General features: G+C 38.3%; 3 protein-coding genes across 8 annotated transcripts; 2 read left to right on the top strand and 1 right to left on the bottom strand.

Annotated features, from left to right (window-relative positions):
- Positions 1-63: 63 nt before the first annotated feature.
- On the top strand, positions 64-9,389 carry LOC126632080 (calcineurin-binding protein 1). Its single transcript, XM_050302306.1, has 19 exons — positions 64-234; positions 343-417; positions 785-904; positions 998-1,038; positions 1,261-1,472; positions 1,606-3,476; positions 3,671-3,868; positions 3,972-4,634; positions 4,814-5,055; positions 5,179-5,389; positions 5,487-5,642; positions 5,971-6,128; positions 6,231-6,423; positions 6,541-6,920; positions 7,115-7,295; positions 7,440-7,669; positions 7,822-8,482; positions 8,759-8,837; positions 9,006-9,389. Exons 1-19 carry the CDS (start codon positions 232-234, stop codon positions 9,236-9,238), a joined length of 5,907 nt encoding a protein of 1,968 aa, XP_050158263.1. The 5' UTR covers positions 64-231; the 3' UTR covers positions 9,239-9,389.
- A 2,052-nt stretch (positions 9,390-11,441) lies between these two features.
- On the top strand, positions 11,442-13,462 carry LOC126632032 (glutamyl-tRNA(Gln) amidotransferase subunit C, chloroplastic/mitochondrial). 6 transcript variants are annotated; one of them, XR_007626548.1, is made up of 8 exons: positions 11,442-11,781; positions 11,872-11,912; positions 12,009-12,064; positions 12,313-12,364; positions 12,465-12,555; positions 12,846-12,923; positions 13,037-13,110; positions 13,211-13,462. XR_007626548.1 is itself a non-coding variant. In XM_050302245.1 (6 exons), exons 1-5 carry the CDS (start codon positions 11,575-11,577, stop codon positions 12,538-12,540), a joined length of 432 nt encoding a protein of 143 aa, XP_050158202.1. In that variant the 5' UTR covers positions 11,442-11,574; the 3' UTR covers positions 12,541-12,555; positions 13,211-13,462. The 6 variants fall into 6 exon arrangements, 2 of the variants coding, with proteins under 2 accessions (XP_050158202.1, XP_050158201.1); XR_007626545.1 differs by having other exon boundaries at positions 12,846-13,110; XR_007626547.1 differs by having other exon boundaries at positions 12,815-13,110.
- A 725-nt stretch (positions 13,463-14,187) lies between these two features.
- Positions 14,188-24,085, bottom strand: LOC126632030 (uncharacterized). Its single transcript, XM_050302243.1, has 22 exons — positions 23,005-24,085; positions 21,250-21,365; positions 20,565-20,773; positions 20,202-20,321; positions 19,855-19,983; positions 19,654-19,779; positions 19,261-19,316; positions 19,013-19,112; positions 18,806-18,923; positions 18,481-18,690; positions 18,042-18,378; positions 17,837-17,930; positions 17,514-17,622; positions 17,071-17,342; positions 16,836-16,963; positions 16,429-16,663; positions 16,076-16,264; positions 15,690-15,976; positions 15,385-15,586; positions 15,065-15,307; positions 14,840-14,922; positions 14,188-14,730 (listed from the first exon to the last, which is right to left on the bottom strand). Exons 1-22 carry the CDS (start codon positions 23,832-23,834, stop codon positions 14,583-14,585), a joined length of 4,341 nt encoding a protein of 1,446 aa, XP_050158200.1. The 5' UTR covers positions 23,835-24,085; the 3' UTR covers positions 14,188-14,582.
- Between the last annotated feature and the right edge of the window lie 1,760 nt (positions 24,086-25,845).

The raw sequence follows: 25,845 nt of genomic DNA, 5'->3' as shown, positions 1-25,845 counted from the left end.
TTACTTCATAAAACCGCTAAAACGACGCACTCCGGTTGCCGTTAATCGTCTTCCTACCGAAATCTCCCTCGCTCAATAACAATAACAGCTACTCAGCCAGCTCTGATCGAATTATATTTTTGGGGTTAATTTTGCAGAGCAAAAACCCTAATCCCCTTTTCAGTAAATAGAATTAGTATTAGCTGAACAGAGTCCCTCTCTGCAACTGTTGCTGCATTCGAATTTTCGACAATGGTGAGTAATTCGAACGCTTCTTTTATTCGATCGAGTTTATTTTATTTAATTTAGTTTTTTTCGATTTTGTTTTCGGTGTTCGGGTTCTGAATTTCTATGCTTTTTCAGTTCTCGATTGCAGCTATCAATGATACGGAGTCCAAAGGCAAATGGGAACCTTTAGCTCCCACCAAAGAAGCTCAGGCATGCCTCTCTCCTTCTCTCTCTCTCTACTTTTTCTGTTACAGTTCAGCTATTTTTGGGTTGATTTAGCTCAATGAGTTGGGATTTTCTGGGATAGTATATTAATTTCAAGCACCTTTAGCAGAAGTCAATTTATTGAGGACAAAGGAGAGAAATTTGAATTCTGTGTAGCATTAATATTTGGGAAATTTATTGTACTTCTTATCATTGTTTCAATAAACTGAGTGAGCCGGAAAATGTGAATTGGACCCGGGTTTTCTGTATGGTAGCCCGATTCATAAGTGTTTAGATTTTCTCAGCTGAAGATGTTTTCTTTTTCTGATCAGTGATTAGATAGAGTTCATACTGTTTAGTTTGGTCATGGCAGGAATTCCATCTTTCACAAACATATCATGAAGGACTTCACAAATTGCAAGTCAAGGAATACAAAAAGGCTGCTGAACTGTTAGAATCCGTCCTAAAAGATCCTCTTATAGAAAATGCGCAGGTGAGCGTATGACCTTCAGCAGACATTATTTAGATGGCAGTCTTGTTGTTTGTCTATGAATAGGTAGTTATACTTGTTTCTATTGCCATGCAGGTGGATGGTAGTGTTAGTGATTGCCATCTTTTGCAACTCAGGTTTGGATTTCTGCACTACTCCATAATATACTTTGTGCAATTCTCGGAGTCGGTGTACAATTTTCTATTTCACATAGGAGGAATCAGTCTCTTGTAGAATTTTAGTTTTGTAACTTTTCTCTCACTAATATTTTTGTGAGAATAAAAAAGATAAAAAGAAAAAAAATGAACAAGATGTCCATAAACATCTTTCTCCAATTATATTTTTCATGCCGACTGCAGATTTTTGGCTCTGAAGAACCTTGCCAATGTTTACCTTCAACAAGGTTCAGCATATTATGAGAATGCTTTACGATGTTATCTTCAAGCTGTAGAGATTGATACCAAAGATTCTGTTGTCTGGAACCAGCTGGGAACATTGTCATGCTCAATGGGTTCTCTCAGTATATCCCGTTGGGCATTTGAGCAAGGGCTTATATGTAGCCCTAATAATTGTGAGCAATTTATGATGTTTGAATTATTTTTCTCTACATCCATACTAAAATACATGTCCTATATTCATAATGATGGGCTCAGCACCATATTTTGACAGAGTAATATTATGTCTTCTCTGAAATTTTTATGCAGGGAACTGCATGGAGAAATTATTGGAAGTTCTTATTGCTATTGGTGATGAGGTTGCATGCCTTTCTGTGGCTGAGTTAATTTTGAGGCATTGGCCATCACATTCTCGTGCTTTGCATGTCAAGAGAACCATTGAGGAGTCCGAGCCAGTTCCATTTGCTCCTAGAGGTATAGATAAGCTAGAACCCAAACATGTCCGTCTAAGATTCGTTGACAAGAGAAAAGCTACTGATGAAAATCTAGAGGAGGGCGCTGCATCCAAGAAGCTGAAGCAGACCATAGATCTGAACCTTGCAGAAGCTTCTTGGGCTGCTCTTGTTGATGCACTCTTGGATATCTTACTCCCGTTGAATGGGTGTCAGTCTGAGATGGGGGAAGCAAAATCATACCGATCTGGAGATGTCAGATTAATTTTGCATTTACCTCCTAGTTCAGAGAGTACCATAGGATTTGAGGAAAGGAAAGGGTTTAACTTATCCCCAATCAGTGGAAATGCTGTATTTGGTGATTGTAACACTGAACGAACAGGTGTTGTTATAGAAAAAGCAACAAATTTTCTAGACTTCCAACCACAGGAAAGGCGGAGTACTCGTCTTGAAAGGCTTAGAAGCCGTAAACCGGGGAAAGAAGATATTGAATTTGCTAATGGTAAGGATCAGGCCAAGGCTGTACTTCAATATCTAGAACCTTTTGTTGCTGGTAGATCAGGAAGCAAAGATTCTGGTCATAGTTCTGTTTCATGTCCTGATCAAGCTAATCCATGGGATACCGAATATGGTGACGTGTCCAGATTTATTAAAAAAACATCAAATAACTATGGTGCTTTCCATGTGGCTCATTTGCTTTTAGAGGATGCTGCCAGTAGAGGTCTTTTGTATCAGGATGCATTTGTTAAGTTCTTGGAGTTGGAAAGAATTACAAGGAATTGGGGGAAGGATAGGAGCCCTGAATGTTGTCTTTTTCTTGCTGAACTTTATTATGATCTTGGGTCAATGTCTTCCGATGTTTCCAGGCTATCTGAATTCATGTCTGAGGCATCTTATCATCTTTGTAAAATTATCGAATCAGTAGCTGTGGAAGATGAATGTATTTTTGGGCTTAAGAGATTCTTTGGTACTGATGGAATATCCGTGAACACCTCTGTTTGTCAGGATGTATCATTAGGTGGTTCTTTAACAAGTAACAGTTCCTTCTGGGTTCGTTTTTTCTGGTTAAGTGGACGGTTGTCTGTTTTGGATGGCAACAAGGAAAAAGCCCACCAAGAATTCTGTATTTCATTGTCTCTTTTGGAAAAGAAGGAAAATACGAATGATTCCCAATGTGTGATCCGCCTCCCATATTGCAAGGTTGTTAAAGAGTTAACCATTTATAGAATTCTCCATGAAATTAACATTTTAAAGGTTGATTTCTTGATGAAGAAGACTTTGGGTGAGATGATTGAGAAGGAAATGTACATGGAGTGCATGTCCTTGCTTGTTCCACTTCTATTTGCAACAAAAAATGCTCCCCCTGATGCATTACCCTTGCGCTTAGCTGATAAAGGCGGAGAGGAAATTACTTCTGTTGAACTATCAGCACTAGACATTTTAATCAAAACATGCGAGAAGACAAAGCCTATGGATGTTGATGTTTATTTGAATTGCCATCAGCGGAAATTGCAAATCCTTATGGCAGCAGCAGGGATTGATGAATGCCTTGGTTCCTGTAAATCCTTACTATTGAAATCAGGATCAAACACTCGCTATGCTTCTGACGTAGACACCAAAGAAATTGCAAGCAAGCAGTGCTGGAATTTATTGGTTGCAGAGGAAGTGAAGGCTATTTCTCAATGTGTGTCACAAGTGAAGAACTTGATTGATCAATCTGGGGCTTCTGTAAGTCAATCAATATTCATGTATAAATAGCTTTGATACTTGATCATGCTTACCTCAAACTGTAAAATTCAGTACATTTTTTCCAATTAAACAAAGATTTAGGTTTTCAAAAGTGAATTTAACTTTATGGATCAGTCTAGAGATTTTGTAATTTCATGTTTTGTGCAGTACGTAATTATATCTTATGCTTGCAGGACACTATTCCGATGAGCAGCATAGGTGATATGCAATGCTTGCTCTTGTCAGTAATGTACAACGTTGCAAGCATATTCCTCTCTAAGAAGTCTGATCTAGCAAATACTGATCAAATTGAAAGAAGTTGCTTCATTGAAGCTTCCATCGCATTCTGCAAGATTCAGCACCTCAACGCCATGATAAATGTTAAAACTCAAGTGAGTCTTGTGAACTCAAGTTGCTCATACAATGAACTCTTTCAGGAATATTTTTTGTTTCATTCTCCTTACCTTTTCTAAATTTTCGGATTTTGCGTCGTAGGTGGACTTAATTGTGACAATGCATGATTTACTCGCTGAGTATGGGCTTTGCTGTGCCGGGAAGGGTGGTGAAGTGGAGGAAGGAACTTTTCTTAAGTTCGCAATTAAGCATCTGTTGGCCTTGGATATGAAGTTTAAATCTAACGTTAACTCATCAAACCAGGAAACAACCCAATCTAGTGAGCAGCTTTGCCTAAATTGTCCTGCCAAAATGTCTCCCAAGGAATCAAAATCAGATACTGATTTGGAAATGGTGCACACTGGAATAGATGATACAAGTGCTGTAGGAAAGGATGCTTCTGAAGGGATACCTTCCAAAAGCACTTCACTTGAGAATGCCGTGGATAAAGACAGCATGGAATTGGAAGGTGGAAAGCCACATGTAGATGGGTCAGGTGGCAAGTTCAACAGATCCGAAGAAAGTGATCACTTAAATGAAGCTGGAGATGAGCTCATTGAAGATGAAAGGGAGGAACTTGAGTTAAAAATTGATTATGCATTGGATCAGTGTTTCTTCTGCTTATATGGTCTAAATATTAGATCTGATTCATCCTATGAAGATGAGTTAGTTGTGCACAAAAATACTAGCCCCGGTGATTACCAGACAAAGGAACAGTGTGCTGATGTTTTTCAGTACATACTCCCTTATGCAAAGGCTTCTTCTGTGAGCTCCTCCCTACCCTCTCCTTTATTTTTTTATTCCATGTGATTCCGTACATTGCATGTGCCTATCCTCATCATTACAATTTATCACAAGGGTCCTAATGACAAGGCCTTGTAGCACCCACAGCTATTTAGTTTCCCCAACCTTTATTTGGCTACTTGTATACCTGTATGTTGCAGAGGACAGGATTAGTTAAAGTTCGACGAGTGCTCAGAGCCATACGCAAACATTTTCCACAACCACCAGAAGATGTTTTAGCTGGAAATGCAATAGATAAGTTCTTAGATGATCCTCATTTGTGTGAAGATAAGCTCTCAGAAGAGGCTGGGTCTGATGGTTTTCTTGAAACCATAACAAAAATTATACTCCCGGATGCGAATGCGAGAAACCTTAAACAACAGAAGACATCACCAGTTGGGAGGTATAAATAAATAGATTTCCTAATTTGTATTCGAAAATAATTGTTCTCTCAGTTGAGGGTTAATTCATAAATTTCATAATTCTTAGAAGTGATCTTTCTAGTTGTATTATTGAATAATTGCAGCTCGGAGCCGTATCTGGATGTCTATTGCAACTTGTATTATTTCCTTGCCCTGTCTGAGGAAATGAATGCTACTGATAAATGGCCTGGCTTTGTGCTTACCAAGGAAGGGGAAGAATTTGTACAACATAATGCAAAGCTCTTCAAATATGATTTACTTTACAATCCTCTACGTTTTGAAAGTTGGCAGAGACTCGGAAATATCTATGATGAGGTAGTTTTTGTTGTTTATCATTCTAATTTGTGAATTCTGTAGAAACCAAAAGATTTTGGTGTGGAAAAGTTTCATTTTATAATGATCATTTTTACAGGAAGTAGACTTGTTGCTAAATGATGGCAGTAAGCACATCAATGTGGCAGGATGGAGGAAGAATGCAACTTTACCGCAAAGAGTTGAGACAAGTCGAAGGAGGAGCAGACGGTGTCTATTAATGAGTTTGGCTTTGGCAAAGACACCAGTTCAGCAGGTAAGACCCCTTTCTTTCCTATATGTTATTGTACTGGTGGGGAGTGGGGTCTTGTCTTTTCTCTTTCTTGGTCATGTTGGCCATACAGGTCCTTTGAGATTTTCATATTTTTTTTCAATTGGCAGAATGTAAGACCAAATAAGAAGTCTAAAATTGTTTTGATGGGGGCCATCTTGTGCTGGATCATGAATAGATTTTTTATTTCTTAGCATGCCATTAAGGCAAACAAGAAAAAAAAGCTAGTCCTTTTTGCTTGATTTTGGATATTAGAATACCCTTGGGATGTGTTTGATAAATGTAATGAATTTTTTCTCATTTTGTGGCTCAGTCTGAGATACACGAGTTATTGGCATTGGTGTACTATGATAGCCTTCAAAGTGTGGTGCCATTTTATGATCAGCGAACTGTTCTACCTGTGAAGGATGCAGCATGGATGATGTTTTGTGAGAACTCAATGAGACATTTTAAAAAAGCTTTTGCTCATAAGTATGCCCTCTTTACTACATGGTTTCATTTTTCCAGACAAAAACTAACCACTTCATGTGCCATAATCAAATGGTAATCTGTCTGTGCTTTCTTCTGTATCAGGCAAGATTGGTCACATGCTTACTATATCGGAAAGCTCTGTGAAAAGCTCAAATTCTCTTATGAGACATCGTTGTCATATTATGACAAAGCTATTGCTCTAAATCCATCAGCTGTAGATCCAGTCTACAGGATGCATGCTTCGCGCTTGAAGATACTTTGTGCATGCGGAAAACAAAATCTAGACGCTTTAAAGGTTGTTTCTTCTTAGAGATGTCTGCTCAACTGATTTCATTGAAATAATTTGTGGACTTGGAGACTTTTTATATCCTACTATTGTACATGTTTTGAAATTAATCTTTGGCCCTTTCAGGTTCTTTCAACATATGCCTTTAGTCAATCAAGAAAGGATTCTATCATGATGATTTTAGGTAACATGGATTCTGAAAATTCATATTCGCCTAAGGATAAAAGCACACAAGAAAACACTGGGGAGAAGAATGAAGATTTACTCAAATTAGAGGTGTGGAACATGCTTTACAGCGATTGTCTTTCTGCCCTTGAAACTTGTGTTGAAGGGGAGCTTAAACATTTTCATAAAGCCAGATATATGCTTGCTCAAGGTCTGTTTAGAAAGGGGGAAAGTGGTGCATTGGAGAGGGCAAAGGACGATCTCTCCTTTTGCTTCAAATCATCTCGCTCATCATTTACAATAAATATGTGGGAGATTGATAGCACGGCCAAAAAAGGAAGGTACAACTTTAATTCTGTGCAACAGTTATGTTTTTCGAAAGTTATAGGAAAAACCCCATTTCAATAGTTTAAAACAAAACCATCTAAGGGAAAATCCTTCCAGTTCAGTTCAGTTTGCTTGTTGTCCATGTTGTTAGGTAGCTTGAAATTATAATTCATATGAAACTAATGGGATATTCTTCTCTGTTTATCAGGCGGAAAACTCCTGGTGTTTCTGGGAGTAAAAAGTCCCTTGAAGTTAACTTACCTGAAAGTTCTCGAAAATTTATTACTTGCATTCGGAAATATTTGTTGTTCTATTTGGAACTGTTGGAGAAGACTGGAGACATCTGTACTCTTGAACGTGCTTATATATCTCTTCGAGCTGATAAGAGGGTAATAATTTAACCTCTAGTACATTAGTAGTTCAAATTACTGCTAAAACGGCAGTGCCTCATCAAGCTGTTCTTATTCTGTTGCTGATGTATTTTTTTTTTCTCCATCAATTTAAATGGGATCTGACTTGATTCCAAAATTCAGTTTTCACTATGCATTGAAGATCTTGTTCCAGTTGCACTAGGGAGGTACGTTAAGGCCCTGATTTCATCCATACGTCAAGCTAAGACTGTTGGCTCTGGTGCTACAAGTAATTCCGAGCACATATTGGAGAAAGTGTTTTGTTTGTTCATGGAGCAGGGGAACTTATGGCCAGAAATATGTGCTTTGCCTGAGATTAAAGTCACAGAGACGTCGGAAAGCAGTTTGTATGGGTAAGTTGAATCTCAACTGCTTTCTAAGCCTCGATCCTCAAATTCTAATTAAACTTGAGTGATTAACTTCAGAGTCCTGATCTATTTATGTTATTATTTTAAACAAGATGGTTCTCCTTCCAGATTCTAATGATCTCCTCGTACTTCTGCAGATTTCTTCATGAACATATAACAACATTGGAGAAAAATGGCAAGCTGGACACTCTTGAAGCCATAAATGAGAAGATACGGAAGAGGTTTAAGAATCCAAAATTGTCAAACAGTAACTGTGCAAAAGTTTGTAGGCATGCTTCCATTGCTTGGTGTCGATCTCTTATACTGAGCTTGGCACAGATCACTCCCACGCAGTCTGAAATCACCAGTGAGATTCAGGTCCTTAAGCCATCAGATATGCTGGAAAATAGCGAGCTGCTTTGTGTTGATCTACAAACAGATGAATTATGGAGTTCAGCATTTGAGGACCCAGCCCATTTCAAAAGTCTCGAAGAAAAACGGAATCCTATTTTCTCTAAAATAAAAAATTTGATAGTTAAGAAAGCTTCGGATGAGAATTTGGAGGTTGCCAGCTCTCTGCTTCGATCTTCTTATAATTTTTATCGTGAGAGCTCCTGTGTGATGCCCTCATCTGGTGTCAACTTGTATTTGGTTCTGTCTTGGTTAGCAAAGGATACACAATTGAGGCCGACCATGGATGGCGCCGAAATCCTTGACCTTAGCATTCCAAGAAAGCTTCTCTTGTGGGCTTACACATTACTGCATGGCCGTTACACAAACATCTCTTTTGTTGTAAAGCATTGTGAAGAAAATGCAAAGGTATGGAAACTCAAACGCCAAAAATCTAATTTCTCTGTAGCCAGATCTTTCTCTTTTTGGGTTTAATCTTGACTGCAGCAGTCTGAAAACATTCAGAAGGGCCCGATGACACCATAAAATGTGTTTCTCTTAGTTCTTTTATGTTAAGAAACCCAAACATAATGTCATTTAGAATACGTCCGCAAAAAAGCAGAACAACTTCTATACAAGTTTGAGGTAATTAAGGAAATAAATTTGAGTAACCCGTGACAAGTTTATTGTGGTTGTGTTTTGCAGACTAAATTGAAAAAAGGAGCTGGAACCTCATCAGTGTCCCCGAACACAAGCATACCCAATACCGGCATTGTGCATACAGGTGATTCAACTTCTTTCTTCCATATTTCTTGTCGAACACAAAGTACTCGCATTAAAAGTGTGCTTCTCAGCTTTCGGGGGTGAAAAAAGCACTGTTATCTTTAGATTGTTGGAGTTCCGTGGATGTAATATTTTAACTCACGCAACCACTGAACATTACTGGCTGCAGGTATTGCGAGAGATGGAGCCGACCATACTGGAACCAGTGACGCAGAGGCCACTCCAGTGAAAACCATAGCACCCACCTCATTTCCCGAGGACTCCATTCAATCTGCCAATCCACCACCTTCCAGCATACATCAAGCGGGTTTATTTGCTTCTCCCTTACTGCAGCATTGCAACAACAGCGTTACAGAGAGGAGCAATACAACAGCAGATGGAGGAGGTTCGGACATAAGTTGAATTGCAATCGGCGAATTACATGTAGCTAATTGTATCAATGTTGTAGATATGTTCTCCTTGTTAATCTCACTAGGCTAATGTGATACCCAACTGAAAGCAACGTGCTAAATGGCTGATATCAATGATATACAACAAGGCTTTTGGAGAGTTAGCAATGTACTTGTATTTTCAAAACCCCAAAAGGCCAAAACCTACTAATTCAAACCCCAAAACTCACGCCTAAATAGTAAGTTGTCTAATTTTACGCCCAAAAGGTCAAAAATGCAAAATCTTTTACTCCTAAGGCTATCTCCAACCTAAGGAAAATTCCAAATTTAGCTCCGTATTTTTCACTATTCATCTATACGTACAAGGTTAGGCAGTTGTTTCCTCCAACGATAAGGGACTTATAATTTCTGCCCCCAACTTTATAACTTGTTAAACTTTTGTATTTCGTTGATCTTTTTTTTTTTTTTTGCTAATAATTTTGGAATTAGTTTTTGTATAATCTATCTTATTTTATTTTTACGAACATTTTGATGTAAAAAAATTCACATTCTGAACAACAAAAAAATTGTTGATAAATTGAAGTTTTTTTTTATGGATTAATGAACAAAGGACGTGTATTTATAGAGTTTTGGAGGAATTTTGGTGTCGGATCTGATTTAGATTAATTAATAATATTATTTTAATTGGTGAATTTAGATTTAAACCGTTAGATTTAAAAATAATGTAACTGAGTGCGCCACATTGGATCAAAACCCAGAAGGCGCGACAGCCATTAAATGGCAACGGCATGCCAACCTGGGCCGTAGAAACCATGTTGCTAGTGCACTCGCCCACTTGGGGTGGGAAGCAACCCCAAATTCCCACCCCTAGATCCAAAATCCCTAAATTCTCAACCCCAATATCCTTGGAGAAGTTTTGGACTCAAATTTAGGATTTTTTTTCTGTTTTCCACCCCAGCACCACCCCCAATTGGAGATGGCCTAATGGCCTAAATCCACACCTCAAATCCAAAAGTGCTAACTCTAAACTCCAAATTATTAAGATGCATTGCTTCCATTCGAATGCACTAAGGTGCATTAAGGTGTGCGTTTATATAAGGAAAATGAGAGTCATTCATGTTCCTCATAAACCCATTGTTTACCTATTCAATGGGAATGAAAAGTGTTGTGGTTTCAATCCGAAATCAGGAATCACATTCATGATATTCAAGGAATTGAATTCCGAAGACAGGAGGTCCGATTGGTAAAGGGTAGAATGAGAATAGAAAATTTTATACCCAAACTACACTCACATTTTTTTCTTTTCCTTGCAATTTCTTGACTCTTTTCTTCATCTTCCTTTTCACTTACTTTTTCAACCATCTTTATTTCATTCTATCTTGTCGACTTTATCTTTTTAGGGTAATGTTACATTTATTATTTATTTATATCATTATTTGTATCATAAAGGTGTTGTCCATCAGCATATGTGTGTTTCATTTTTATTAACGATATGATATAAATGATTGTACAAATAGATAGTACAAGTAGAATTTTTAATCCTTTTATTCAACACATCATTTTGTTTTTTTTTTCTTACGTGGCATAATCATGTGTTCTGGATCAACTTGTAAAAGTATATTTCTTTTTTTTTAACAAACGGTAGTATCTACACTAAGAATATTGAGAAGTGGGCTAAGTTTTACAATGTGTTTACCATAATAATGTGGTTCAACTTTGTTTTTGACGAGAATCAAATTTACGACCTCTCTTCATAATATCACTTAACCGTGGTACTAAGGGCTGATTTGGTATTGCTGTGCTTTGAAAAAAAAGCTGCTGTGAGAATAAGCGGATGTGCTGTGAGAATACGCGGCTGTGAAATAAATCAACAGAGTGTTTGGTAAACTTTTTTGTAAAAGTGCTTTTGGAAAAAAAAAAGCAGTCTAATAGTGGGTTTTTTCATTAAAGAAGCACTGTAGCTCCGTGTGCTTTGAAAAAAAGCCAGTTTTCCAAAGCTGCAAATAGCAGCTTCAGCTTTTTCCTTTGATTTCAGCTTATTCTCACAGCAGCTTCCAAAATAAGCCTTTTTTTTTTCAATTTACCAAACACCTAAAACCCTCAAAGTTTTTTTTCATGAGTGCTTTTTTTTTAAGCACCTGACTCCCAAACTAGGTCTAAGTGACACCTTGTAAATGTTTTGAACGGCGGTGGATGAAAGGGATGAGGGCGCAGGAAGGGGAAAGAGAGAAAGTATGCGCAGCCAAGCACTATTTTGTCATTTCGTCAAACAGTAATAGGATGAGCCAAGCTTAGTTGCCAGTGGAGAGAGAGACCAGCGACTTTGAGAGGATACTACTGTCGAGGAAAATGGAAAGCAGAGTTTTGCTTCTACTGAAGGGATTATCTTGTTCCTCGCTACCCAAGAAGCTGCTTTTCCCAAAAGTCCTTCCTCCTCGTAACATCAATTGGGTTCGAACAAATTGCTCGACACCCAAAAGCAGCGGCCTTCCTTTGGAGCCTCCGGACTTGCCACGCTTGGCCGAGACTGCTCGAATTACTCTGACCCCTCATGAGGTAAGGTATCAAACCCTTAATGCTTTGCTTTGATTGTTTCCCTTCTTTTTGTTCAAATTTTAAATTTTAATTTAATTTTACTCTTGTCAGGTAGAAGAATTTGCTCCCAAAATTGGGCAAGTCATAGATTGGTAAAAAGCTTCGTCTTTTTCTCTTTTAATCGACAGAAAATGTTGAAAGTTTGGAAGTATTTTTATGCATTTTTGTAATTGACATAATTTTTGCAGGTTTGGACAGCTTGAAGCTGTTGATCTTGAAACTGTGGAGCCCTCAATCAGAGCAGGTAGTTGCTTCATAATTCACATTGTTGTTTTCGATTTTTGTTTTTTTTTCGGAAAATAAATTAATGAGACTGTATTCAAACCGCATTGCTTCAGCTGCAACGCTGTGTTCATAGTTTATTAATCTAAGGCAGGAGGTTGAGTTTTCGATATTTTCTTTGTTTTGATTAGTTGGATAACCAGAAGATGTATGGATAAAAGTCTTGCTGTATTTTCGCCTTGCGTTTGAATCTGTTTGTGGCAATTGCAGATACTGAAGGCGATAGTTTCCGTGAAGATATTCCTGAAACGTTTGAGAACAGGTGCGATGGTTGTTTCAGTATGTTCATGCATTCGAATTTGGGGTTCACATTTGTTTTCTTTGACAAAGTTATTGAAACTTGGTTTTGTGGGGTTCAACAGGGAGGCCATGATTGCTGCCGTTCCAAACTATGAGCAGCAGTATATTAAAGTTCCCAAAGTCTTGAACAAGGAGTAGCACTATTGCTATTAGGTAGTTTTTGCATTCTCTCTTAGAATCTCAAGGGAATTAGATGAAACCTATCGATTCAAACGTTTTGTTTATGTTTTCTGATTTTAGAGGTGTCCTCGTTCAGTCTTTTGTTTCAATATCTGTATTTTTTACAGTGAAATCGAAGGTATGAACTTGTTTCTCAAAAAGTGATCTCCTTATTGCTTGATTTTATCTTGTGTAGATTTAGGAAAGACTTCGCTTCCTTTTGATCGTTATACTGAAAATTTTGTTGTCTCAGATCTTGTTTTTCGATAATGGATGGTTATTAGGAATTTGAAGGTAGTTTTAGCTTGAGGACATATCAGGGAAGAAGCCTTTCACCTTAAACTTTTCGTAATTTCAAGGAATATGTGCTCAACCATCGTTTGTTGCTTACCAAGCGTTGGAGGATGCATTTTTAGACTTGGAAGATGAGATACCATCCAAGCATCTGCTTGTAGTCACCAAGACGGGAAAGGAAATTGAATCCCAAAGTATGTTAGTTCAAAAATATCCATAACCATGACTGGTGCAGAACACCTGAATAGGTCGAAGGTGAGGGCTGGTTCTGGTTGAGTTGATATGTGATGTGAAGCAGGAAGAGTCATCGATCGCTTTTCAAGCTGAGACATTGTATTTTGAATCTCGTTTGTAGGTGTGGAGTGCGGAAAGGCAACTGAACTTGGGAAGAGATTCAAGAACAGTATGCACCCGCGCACCCGGTGATGGTTCCCGTGTACAGGACCTTGTCTAAGCCATTACTGAGTTTTAACAAGTGATGAATTTTGATGCAAATCTTCATTGGTTCATCACCGCACCTCAGAAACCATATTATTATCTTGTTTTTTCTAATTGTTAGAGGACCTCAACTGAAATACAGGATCCACAATTTTTAATGTCCTTCAAATTATACGTGTGTTAGCTGAGCGAGCCGGAGTAAGAAGCAAATACATACATAGATCTACAGAGTATCAAAACTTGAATCCCTGTTTTGAATTGGGTGATGAATATTGTGAACGAATTTGTACAAGTTCATCCTCCAATGCTAGATTTTCATCTTAAATTCGTTGTATCTCGTCCAACATAAAAATTGGAAGGAGCAAATTGAATTAATAGCAAGTAGATCAATTCAATAAAAGAAAGAAAAAAAAAAGTAAATACTCCTTTGCATGTGTTCTAATATTCTACTGGATAAGGTGTTTGGTTTTTACCAATGCGTTCCCGATTCAAGGCTCCTCTTGTCTAAATTATTGTAATAGTTTCAAACTTCCTCATCTCTTAATAATAGTAAAAAAACTTTTAGAAAAAATAAAGAGTGGTAAAACTCCAAAATAATTCTTCTTTTCACTTAGCATTAAGAGCGTGTTAATAACGTGCTATACCATAAATTTGGAGAGGGAGAGATGTAGATCAATAGAGAGGAGAGGAGCTTGAAGAATTCAGTGACTGATATTTCTCATGCCTTGTGCCTTTATTTATATTAATAATGAAAAAAGAAACATTCTCCAAATAACACAAATGCTGATTGGAAAGACGTTCTAGACCTCATGTGTTGAACGAGAAATTTTTAGTTGTGACGAGAACACGAATGGTACACCACCATTGACGGTCACACTATAAAAATCTCTCGCGTTCAACAACAATAATAATAACTATTATTATTAAAACGGACTCAGTCAGTCCTGATTACACTTAAAAGTTAGGGCTGAGTGACCAATTACCATTTACAAATTAACTTGCTTCACATTGTTCATAACTCAAAAGTGGTTGAATAAATCAATCCCTCTCTCTCCCCCGCCCTTCTCTCTAGTGTATTTCTTTCGTTTTACTTTCACGAATGTTGTTCATATTTCAGCACTCTCTTTCTTTTCATTTTTTCTAACCTATGTCCTGTCAAATTGTCAATCACTCACCTACTGCCTACTGCCTACCGGCTACTGCCGAAATATAACGCACAACAGAAACGTATCACGATAAAAGAACCGAAGCAACTTGTTAGTATCTTCTTGTTAAATACGATCATCACATCACGACTGCCAGAAGAGCTCAAAATCATTGCTGTACAACGAACGGTCCTGAATCTCCAGATTCGCAACGTGCCAATTGACTAGCTGGGATTGAAAAACTTTACAAAGCAGCAGACCGGCGGGAAAAATCCACCATTCACTTTCGTCCCTGCACCCACCAGCCAGACAAACGAACACAACCTGTTAGTTGAGTATTGCGTCGAATATAACTTACCATCTCAACTAATGAAGCTTTCGGCAGAGAGAGATCCCCTCACATGTTACTCCACGGTTGAAAGGGATGCTTTTTACTTGATGATTGAGTGCTATAATGAACGTAACCGCAACCAAAAGCAACCGCCTGGCAAAAGAACACATATGACCAACATACGATACAAATTAGTGAACCCGTATACGAGTAACCAGTCAACAAGCTTTAGAAAGCCAAAGATGTTTCTGGGAGAAGGAAGACTTGAAGCGGAGGGCCAAAAATAGAAACTTACAACATTAAACAAGGATGTAAGGTTCCACAAAGCATAAAGACGTGCAAGCCCAGCAGAGCGTCTAGGTCCATGACTGAATAGAGCATTGATACCAGCAGGAAACGGGAGAAGTATGCCAAGGGGTAAAATAAATAGAACCAGAAAGACGTCCACCAATGAAATCGAATACAGCTGGAGTAATGTAAGCAAAACTAAGCTCAAATCTCCTAAAAGAAGCATTGAGATTACCAAACCAACAAGATCCTGCAGTTCATAGAAATATATGTTTAGAAATCAGAGATCCCAAAGCTGAGACAAATTTATATAAGCACGAGAGATACCTGGTGTCCAACAGGTTTAGTATTATGAAGTATAAAAGAGAGAAGATAAAACATGTCTCTCTTTTCTTCAAGCGTTTGTAAGTTGTTAGCATCTATAATCCCTCCGTATTCTCTTTTTGGCCTCATAAAATTTTCACTTCTGCGAGACTGGTTTAGGAGCGATTCTCTCAAATGACCAGATGAATCTTCTTTGTACCTTGCACTGAAAGTCAAAGGAAAGACAAAGTCAGACTCAAGGAAGGGGTCTAAATGAAAAGGACTAAATAGGTGTACTATTTCTAAACACAAACGTTAGAAGCCATTACCGTGATTCTTCAGTTCGTATTTCTCCATCAATGTTCCTAACAGAGGCAGGTTCACTGTCTTCTTCAAGAACATCCACCACGAGCCCATAATGACAATAACCAAAAGATGTAGCCTGAAACCAGGCAAGATCAACACGTACACCATAAATCTTCAAGGCAGGATTGGCATAATGTTCTAGCCACCGAAGGACAGGCTGAAGTGTAACTCTTAGCCGTCCACGGCAAACTAAGCGTAACTGTGCATTCAAACCAGCAACCATACGGTACCATGCGGTAGGCGGGACTGACTGCACAGCAAAAAGCATTAAGATTAATGAAGTTCTTTAGAAGCTAGAGCATAAAAATATCAGAGCTGGGTTTGGATTCGTCAGCATCAATCAACAAACCTGACTCATGAGGCTTGTAAGAATGTTATCACTGTGAAGTGAGAAAGGGGCCATGTAACTTCCATCACCTCCAAAGGGTAATGAAAGAGGAAATCTTTGATGTAAACGGGGGGGAAGATCAGTTCTCTTTTCATCACCACCAAGGAAGAAGTCGATATATGCTAGCATTAAATCAGAAGTTGCAGCTACCTGACGGTATTACAGAAAAAGGTTACAGGATGGTTTTCCAAGTCCACATAGTGCACGTAAATTAGTTTGAAGCACCCTACTATCATATGAATTGAATTAATCACAGGCAATGTATGCATTTAATTCACGACCCTCAGTGCTGAACTATAGAATGAATTTCAAACCTTAATCCCTTCATACAAAGCACGCGAACGGCAGGACCGTAAGCAGGCATGATCATACTCCGATCGAACAAATTCACGTAGATGTTGCAATTTCAATCTTCGGCGGCACTGCTGCCATGACCATGCAAGCGGGTATGCAAGAACAGAAAGAATGATGTACATTGCTCCCTCCCACCACTGATAAGTGGCTATGGAATTAATCTCATCGACAAATGTATTGAATGGCCCCTCATATCTGCCAGAAGGAATGCTATATTTCAAACTATGATCTTTTAGATTTGTTATAAGTTATACGCAGACTAAGATTGATAATTAATATGAGGAAAGTCGCCATAACTTTAAAGTCCTTAAAATTCCAAGTGGGATATTGAAATGAAAATATAAATGATATATAAAAGTTAACTCACACAATCTCTTTTATTTGTTCTGGAGGTGTGTGGGGCAAATGCCAAGGATCACCAAAAGTATTAGGACCCATAAAATACATCCGGTGCACATGGCTCTGTGACTCCTCAGCCCTGTTTGTTTCTAAAACCTACAATATGAATACCACCTATTAATAAAAAAAGTGGGGGAAGAAAGAGAGAGATATATATAGGGAGACAGAGGGAGATAGAGAGGTTCTATTATACAAGAACAAACCTCATTCAATGACTCTAGGAAAGGGAAAGAGTGGTCTATTTGTGAGCCATGTTGAGTGGGAGCAGGGCCTGGTAATTCATCAACCCCAACCAATTTCATACGTGCAACACTGAGTACCAAAGCCAACAGGATGAGGAGCCCAATCAGAAGAAGACCGAATAGCCAAGGCCCACCAAATGTGTAAATCAATTCTTCAAGAGCTGTAAAACAGTTTGGCATGTGATATCTGTCTGAAATGCATTTGTAAGGACAAGGAATCTCAGCAACACCACCTGATAAGAGAACAAGAAATGGTTTCATGTTTAGATACCAGAAGTGACTAATATGGTACAGGAGACTAAATACAACAAACTACAAATCAAAGGATGCAATACCACTAAAAACTCAAAGGCAGTAGGCCTGGCTCCCAATAAAGCAATAAATTACTAATGTTAGAGAAGTACCTCGGACAGGAATATAAATCGCACGAGGGGGAAGCTGAGTAGCAGGACAATGATGACAGAGTGCCCTATCAGACCCAATAGCATTCTTGTAAGTACCAGCTGGACATGCCTGGAAAAAAAAAAAAAGGAAAAAAAAAAAGAAGTTTGAGTAGCAATTATTAACATTCAAAGTGCAATAATATTACTGCCTACAGAATCACTTTTTCTTATAGACTTTTAATGAGTGCACGTTCATGTGAAAGAGAGAGAGATCTTAGAAGTTAGAAAATAACTAGATGATTGTACATAGGAATACAAAGTATGTCCAAATAATGAATAAGTACCTCACAAAAGGTCCCATAGAGACCTTTTGGGCAATCTGCACCTGTCAATGTTCCATTTTCTCCAGCACCACCCTGGTCTCTACCCACCCCTCCCCTGCAATATAGTTATAAACCAATAAATTATTTGTTCCTTTCCCTTTTTTTTACTTGGAGAATTAATCATAATAGTCCTTATGCACATATGAGCAAATTAGACTACACAAACCCTGCAAGGATGCTTCCGTCCACACTTGCAATGGGCTGATACACATCTCCAGTGGGAATATCTGACCAATGAAAATGAATCCTTCCACCACCACCTCCACCACCACCGATGGAACTACCATATCCCCCAACACTTGAAAGAATAGCAGTCTCACCAAGAGCTAGTGTTCGCAAGAACAGAAGTATAGTTCCACCAGACCCACCCCCAGGCCCTCCAGTTGTGTTATCAACAAGGGCATACTTTTCCTCCACAACAGTCCCTTCAAAACTTTCACCATCAGCTGTCATCGCGCCTTCAACAGACAAACTTGACAAGGGATGTTCTGAAGAACCCATTACTGTTTGGAAAATACAACGTATTAGAATGGGGAAAAAGAATTGGAAATGGTAACTGTTAACTCAATTAAAGTGTAAAATATACAAGTCAAACATAAGCTTACTGATAATACCACCGCCAGCAGTTAAGCCAGCTGAAAGGTCATATCCACTTCCACTACCAAGTTCGCAAGGCAACTTTGCATTCCCATATGAGATTCCACCCTCAACACAGCTGCCATTATAACATGCCACCCCACCTTTACCTCCATGCCCGCCACCACTGCTAATTCCATTGCTTAAAATGTTGCCACTGCCAATACCACCAGTACAACCTGCATGCATATGTAATCCAACCAAGAAAGATTATCATCACCAAGCAGTAAAGCTTTGCTTAATGTATTCTGGGGTTGGAATTTGGATAGGAAGGTGGGATCCCAAAAATCTTACCCATTCCTGATGCACTTATTTCTCCAGAAGAATGGATAGCAATGGTCCTTGCCCGGTGAAAATTAACAACAGATCCTTTTATGAGGCCTTCAATAATGATATCCTCAACTCGGCATACCTGACAAAGAAAGTAACAGAACTGTAAAACTTGAATACCAAAATTAACTTTTTTGAGCCCCATTACGGCATCACTCAAATGATACGCACCTGAAGAGTAAAGGGCAGGGATGAGTTCACATTGCAATCTTCAGGTGGAAGAAGTAGCTCATAGGGGCAATCTTTGTTTTCACAATAAAGCTTTGGTGTTCTATGGAAAATGAAAATTGAAAAATTTAGTGACTAAAGGACCATACAAATTTCCCCATTCATTTTTTTTTTTTTTTGGGTTTGTTTTTTTTTTTTTGGGGGGGGGGGTGTTGTGGAGATTCAACAACAATACCCCAGGTCAAACTTACACAGAATCAGATGCGGCATTCTCTAAAGGACCACGCAAAACAGATCCCGGTCCAACCTTGATAAAGAAAAAGAAGTCATAAATAATGACGAATCAGAGGAAAATGGGATTTGTTAGCATGATACAGCACATAAATTATCCAAGAAGATCGCTTATCAAATCCCTGGATATATTTCAATTCAAAATGTCATGGTTAGAAACTTTAAACAACCAATTGATCGAAAACGAACGCAGTCCACACAGAAACAGTACAAGAAGAACAAGCACAATCCATAGGCCCTTGCATGACCAAAATTGCTAATAAATTTTCAGAATGAAAGAATAAACAGTTAATGACATACGTGTAAACAGAAGATTAGACATTGAGGCTAAGACATCAAAGAAAACCACTCACATGAATACTGTAGAATAGCGATAGAACCAGACGTTGTGCTTGAATCCAATCTCCAGGTCCTGATAAGTTCAATAAACCTTGTCCATGAACTCCCAGATTTGCATTAGAGTGTATCACAGATGATCCCTATTACAAACAAAGATTACTTGGCATAAATGAAGACAAACTCCACATAATGCAAAGAGATAGTAAGCAACTTACCCTGAGAACCACCAAGTTGCTAGACTCGAGTAAGGATGTCTCAACAGCTTCTTCCCCTCCACCATCAATGAGCATCTTGGAATTCCACATCAAGAACATTTTTACAGTCATGCGTAAGGCCCCATACACCTGAAATTAGAAAAGGAGGGGAGGAAAGGCGACAAGTTCAAAATTTTGAATACCATAACATCATATCAAGTTCAAAATCAAAAGAAAAAATAAATAAATGGCTTCGTACAATGTGAAATTTATTTATCTGAAGGAATTGAAACAAAAAATTGTCAACAAGATTGCATCTTAATATAATAAGGAACTGCAAACAATGAAATCCAAAATTTGCTACTTACTTTGATTACAGAGTCGCTCATCAACAATTCTTCAGCCAATAACTCAAACTCTGATGAAGCATAATGTTGAAGTCCAAAGCTTAACACACCATCACTCAAAAGGCTTATCTGTCCTTGCACCTATACAGTACATAAACAATGGATGACTCAACCTTTTCCTCAAATTTTAAATTCTTTATGGTATTGATACCTGTATTCTCTTTTCAAACTAGACCAAAATCTATATGAAAGTAAGACAAGGGATATAAACAGAAAACACCTTTTATCCAACAAGAAAGTGTTTTTATATAAACCATACAAAAAACTGAAAATTTACAGAGAAGGAAGAAACACTATAGGTTACACATTTTGAGTTCCACAAACCTGGACACGACTCCAAAGCAATGGGACAGTCGCCCTCGCCTTATTTTGAATATAAACATTTGTCCAAAGAGGCTGATAAGGAAATTCCATAAGAAGTGATTCTGTATCTGTTGACTTGTTATGATTGCTAACAATAAGGCTTCGAGGAACTGCATCATATAAAGTCCCAGCCCCGCCTGCATTTTCTGGACAAGAATAGCTATTTCCTCCTGATAATGAGATAATTAATGTCACATCCCCTCAGTCCACATCAAGAAGTAATTACCACCAAAACAATTTTTTGAACTCCACCAAGAGGGTTTTCATAAAAGCTGACACATTTCAATTTTAAGAATCGCATAACTTAAATATATAAAGATAAATAATAATTTATCTTCTGATAGATGACATTTTAAGAATAAAAGCTAAAATGAATTGAGTTACTTGAAGAGAATCAGTCTTTAACAAGTAAACAACGAGATCAGTGGAACAATTGTGAACACTAAAATTACTTTTCGAAGAAATTTAATATTGAAATCAGAACAGCAGATTACAAAACAAGAGAAACTACTGAGAGAATATTATAAAACGCTAAAAAACAGGTCAAGAAAATCTCAAACATTGAATTGAACATAAGATTTGTCCAAATTTTTTTATAAGAAATGACAAACAATTAGCCATGTCAGGCAAACACATGGTGTCTCACCATGCACAAAAATTTTGGGGTCATCATGCCTGCTATAGACATCAACTGACACTCTTCCACCACCACCACCAGCGTAACCATCACCACCACAGGCACTTATCCTGCCACTACCAGTCCTGCAGTTCATAACAACAAAATTCTTTAGAAGGCATATAGGTCACCCTGCATAAGATTCACATCCGTGTTGATATAACTTGATGCAGATGTAAAGCACAATCGTACCAACAGTCACATGGTCTTGGGAAATGAGAACAATGAGATGAAGCACGGTGGCACGTTCACAAACAACTATGCACACATAAGAATCACATTTGAATAATAAGTAAAAAAAAAAAAAAAAATTTGAAAGGTAACATTTGAATAATAAGTAAAATGATCATGTTTTGATGCACAACTACAGAGTTACCACAGACCCCTGTTGTTACCTTTCTATCATTTTTGTCACTGGCGTAGAAACAACAATAAAAGGTCGTACCCAGTGCACAAGGCTCCCGCTTTACGCGTAGAAACAACAATGAAGACACAAATTCAAACATAAAATCAAAATTTAAGATCAAACATCAATCATTCACTTTACTTATCCACAAAAACTCCATTCCAAAAGACAAGTAAGTGGATGTAAACTAAACAAGAGTTTTTAGAACACATCTCAAGACTCAAAGTACAACCAATTGTGACTGAAACAGCGCACAAATATCATCTCTGACATTCTATAAGAAAAATCTGGGTGAACACAACGTAGCACTGTAGAATTTATTCCAACCGATCAAAATTTATGTCATGTCAGTTCTTTCAGTGTTCCATTCTATTTGACTTGCCTCAACAAACTAAAAACTCAACCAAACGAAGGGTTATAATCCAGGGACATCTCTGAGAATTTGAGGTCATGTGCGAAAATTTTAAATGGGGCCCTCCTTAATATAATCTTTTATGAAAACACCAATATGTTTTTAACATACTAATTTTTGTCTTGGACATTGTACAAGGAAAATGATAATAAACACACACGCTTTTTAACCTCGGACACCTATTTTTAATCTTGTCCGTTGTTTTTGTGTGATTTATTCAATTCGATAGCCAAAAATAAAAGTATCTGAGAAGCTAAAAATGATGTGTGAAAATCACTTGCCAATAAACAAATGTATTATCAAAACTAACACAAACTATAATACTAAAACTCATAATCAATTAAGAAACACTCAAGTCAATTCCATAACAGTAGTAAAAACATAAAACACCTAAATTTCCTATGTCCATTCAATTAACAATCGTATTATAATATACGTTAAATGCCTTACATGAATCAAATTGTTAGCACTTCACTCCAAGTAATTGAACGATCTCATGTATATGGGGATTTACTTAAGAGCAGTATTATGAGTTATGGACTCATGAGAGAGAAATAATCCAATATTATGTTCCCTATTAGGCTATTATATATTTATATACTATTGAAGAAAACATATATTATATAATATATCTATGGGGTGCAGAAACATCTGGGGTGCCTGTTCAATTGGGGGGCTGTGATGGCAACATTTCAGTTCCCTAGCATTTCTGTAAAATTCTTACTGAACAAATAAACTCAAACTCGCCGTCTTACCAACAGTAAATTTATATCTACTTTCTCCTACATATCATCAACATATGCATCAAAAACACAAAAAAGATCATTTAACAGAAAAAAACCACTACAGAACATCTAATTATTAATTAAATTAAGAAAAAAATAGGAGAATTGATGATGAACATTACATTTTATGAGCCTTAATGTAGATACTGCCACCAGAACCACCGCCACCTCTATTCCCTCCGCCACCGCCTTCAGCCAAAACACTTCCCTCCACCACCAGCAATTCCTTCACTTGGAGCCTCACCCTCCCTCCCCCTAAACCTCCATAATCCACCTCCTTACTCGTCGACCCGCCTCGGCTCCCAAAACTAGCCGGCCTCTGCAGCGTCGACCACGAGTATGCATCCCCACCCCAGACGTCCTCCGGAAGCTTCGTCTTGTCCACCAAACAACACGCCCCACGCCCTCCGTGTCCCCCACCCGCCCCATCTATCCCCTGCGGAGTCCCACTTGTCTGCGGAGGCGGCTTCCCAGCCAAAGCCGTCGTGTTCAGCGCCGAGCCGTTGAGGAAGCTGGCATTGCACGCCGTGAGCTCGAAAGCCCCGGCCAAAAGCGACGCGTTGCTGCCTAAGCTAAAGTTACCAGTAATGTTAATAATTATCGCGCAGCCAGGAATCGCGCAGCCGAATCTCACCCCGGGCAGGATATAAAAGTTGCCCTTCCCTGTTATGTACACGTCGCTGGTGAGGTTCGAATCGGAGACTATCTGACACGTGGCGTCCAGAGAGCCGACGCCGCCGAGGTCATCGGTGCAAGAGACCGACGGCGGCAGCGGCGGAGGAGGTGGCGGAGCCGGCGGCGAGTAGTCTTGGTGGAAGAGATAGGAATCGGAATCGTTAATCGGAAAGTCATCATCTTCGGACGCGAGGAGGAGGTGGCTAGGGTTTGCGGTTAGGGCAACAAGGGCGGAGAGGAATGCGAGGAGGAGAGTGGGAGTGCGGAAGCGAGCCATTCACTGGTGGCGAGAGTCATTACTCATCAGATTGAATTGGGAACTTTTTAAGGCGAATTGGAATTAGGGATTTTTGAATACTATCAAAACGCAGAATGCAGTGTGCGAAGTTTTGCGTTTTGGTGTGTGAATTGGCCTGAAGAAATCCGACCGGCAACCCTAGAAATCGCTTCTGCAACAATGACGGAGAGAGAGGGGACACAGAAACTTCATCAAGTTTTGGGAAGGTTGAGGAGGTTAAAGGAAATGATCGCCTGCATCAGGTTCCACAAAACCTTACTCGTGCAATGCAACCATTGGCTATTGTGTACGGGTCTTGTCGGACCGTCCTACCAGGATTGGTGAACCGGGTTAGAGTTTCGTAGGATTGAGCGTAGGTGATAGCACAGACAGATGGATCTCACGCTTCTATAGAGAACGTTTCAGACACTCTCCGAGATAAGGGGGACAGATAATGAAGAAGTGGGAAAACGACGACGTTTACTGTTTGTTGGCGCGTGGCGGAGGCAAGAAATTTGGCAGCAAAAAAGTAACGGCTACTTCCCCGCGGGTCAGCGAGCTACGTGACCGATGGATGAAGTTCTGCCAGCGAGGCCGCTCCCATGAAGTTTGACTTAATCCATCAACGGGAATCGGGGAATGGATTGGTCTGTGACGTCGGTGAGGTGAGAGGAGGGTGACGAAGTCGTTTTCTTAACGGAATGGGTTAGGTTGCTTTCGGGAGGATTAAAAGTAGACACGTGTCCAAATTGGGGTGAAAGCGATTAATGAAGCTTACTCACTCGCACAAACTTAAGGGCGTGTTTGGTTGCGGGGTTTTGCGTGGTTGGTTGGGAGGTTTGGGATATTTTTTTAACTAATTTTTTTCCTTTTTTAATTACTTGCTGTTTTAAATTACTAGGTTCTGAGAGTGTGAGAAGAAAGTTTGGAAAACCTCTGATTTGTTGACGAATGATTGGATTCATCAATAAAGTAGTGTGTTTGGTGGTTTGTCAGTTTGATTTTTTTGGTTAACTTCTCCTCACCGCCATAAGTAGTCAAGGACAAGGATCCTCTCCGGATCCCTTTGTAAGCATCTGGAGATTAATTAATCGTGTCCGTTTATAGTATATCATATGATTAGAAATCATTTTAAATTTTAAATTGAATATAAATAGTACCTAATAAAAACTGACCGTACAATATACGATGAACAGACATGATTGATTGATTATCCGAATCCCCACAAAGAGGATCCTATTCCAATAGTCATAAAGATTGTCGACTCCATACACTCATTTTTACTTTTTACACATTTTTTGTTATTTTATATTTTTTGATATTCTTCAATTTCTTTGATTGGGCACCAAAAATTGTGAGAGATGTGTGGAAAGTAAAAAAGAATACGTGGATAACACATCTCTTGTCGCAAACATGGATTAAGACCGTGTTTCTGTATAATTATCTTTGAATTTTCTTCTTTTTAAATTATAATAGTTTATTATTTAGTATTTAGATATGATATTTTTCTTTATTTGTAAGTCAGAGATCTTAAGTTTAGATATTAGAAATAACGAGTTTACAACTAATTTATTACTCTATTTTTTTAGGATAAATATAATCGTTATATAAAAAAACTATAATATTTGGGATGTTGACTTGTAAAAATTGTATGCAGTTAGATGTGTTATTTTACATGAGATACAAAAGCATTAGTTTGTTATGTGATTCAGCAAGATTCATACGTACTTTTTAAATGCATTATACTTAACAAAATTAACTTGAGCAAAATTTGAGTTGTAATACAAAGACTGAGTAACCCAAAACAGCAAAAACTTAAGGAATGATATTAATATTTGGGAGTTTTAACGAAAAACTCATGGTATTGTTTACTTTAACGAAAAACCACATTTTTATACTAAAAAGTCAAACATGATACTATTCACTTTACCCTTTATTTTATCCTTATCATTAAAACTCGAAGTTTTCAAACACTTTTCGTTAGTTTTCTATTAATCTTTCCTTAAAATTA

Source organism: Malus sylvestris, chromosome 8, assembly GCF_916048215.2.
Source record: "Malus sylvestris chromosome 8, drMalSylv7.2, whole genome shotgun sequence".
NCBI lineage: Eukaryota > Viridiplantae > Streptophyta > Magnoliopsida > Rosales > Rosaceae > Malus > Malus sylvestris.
Note: the sequence above shows the minus strand (reverse complement) of the source record. Positions and strands in the feature narration are given on the sequence as shown.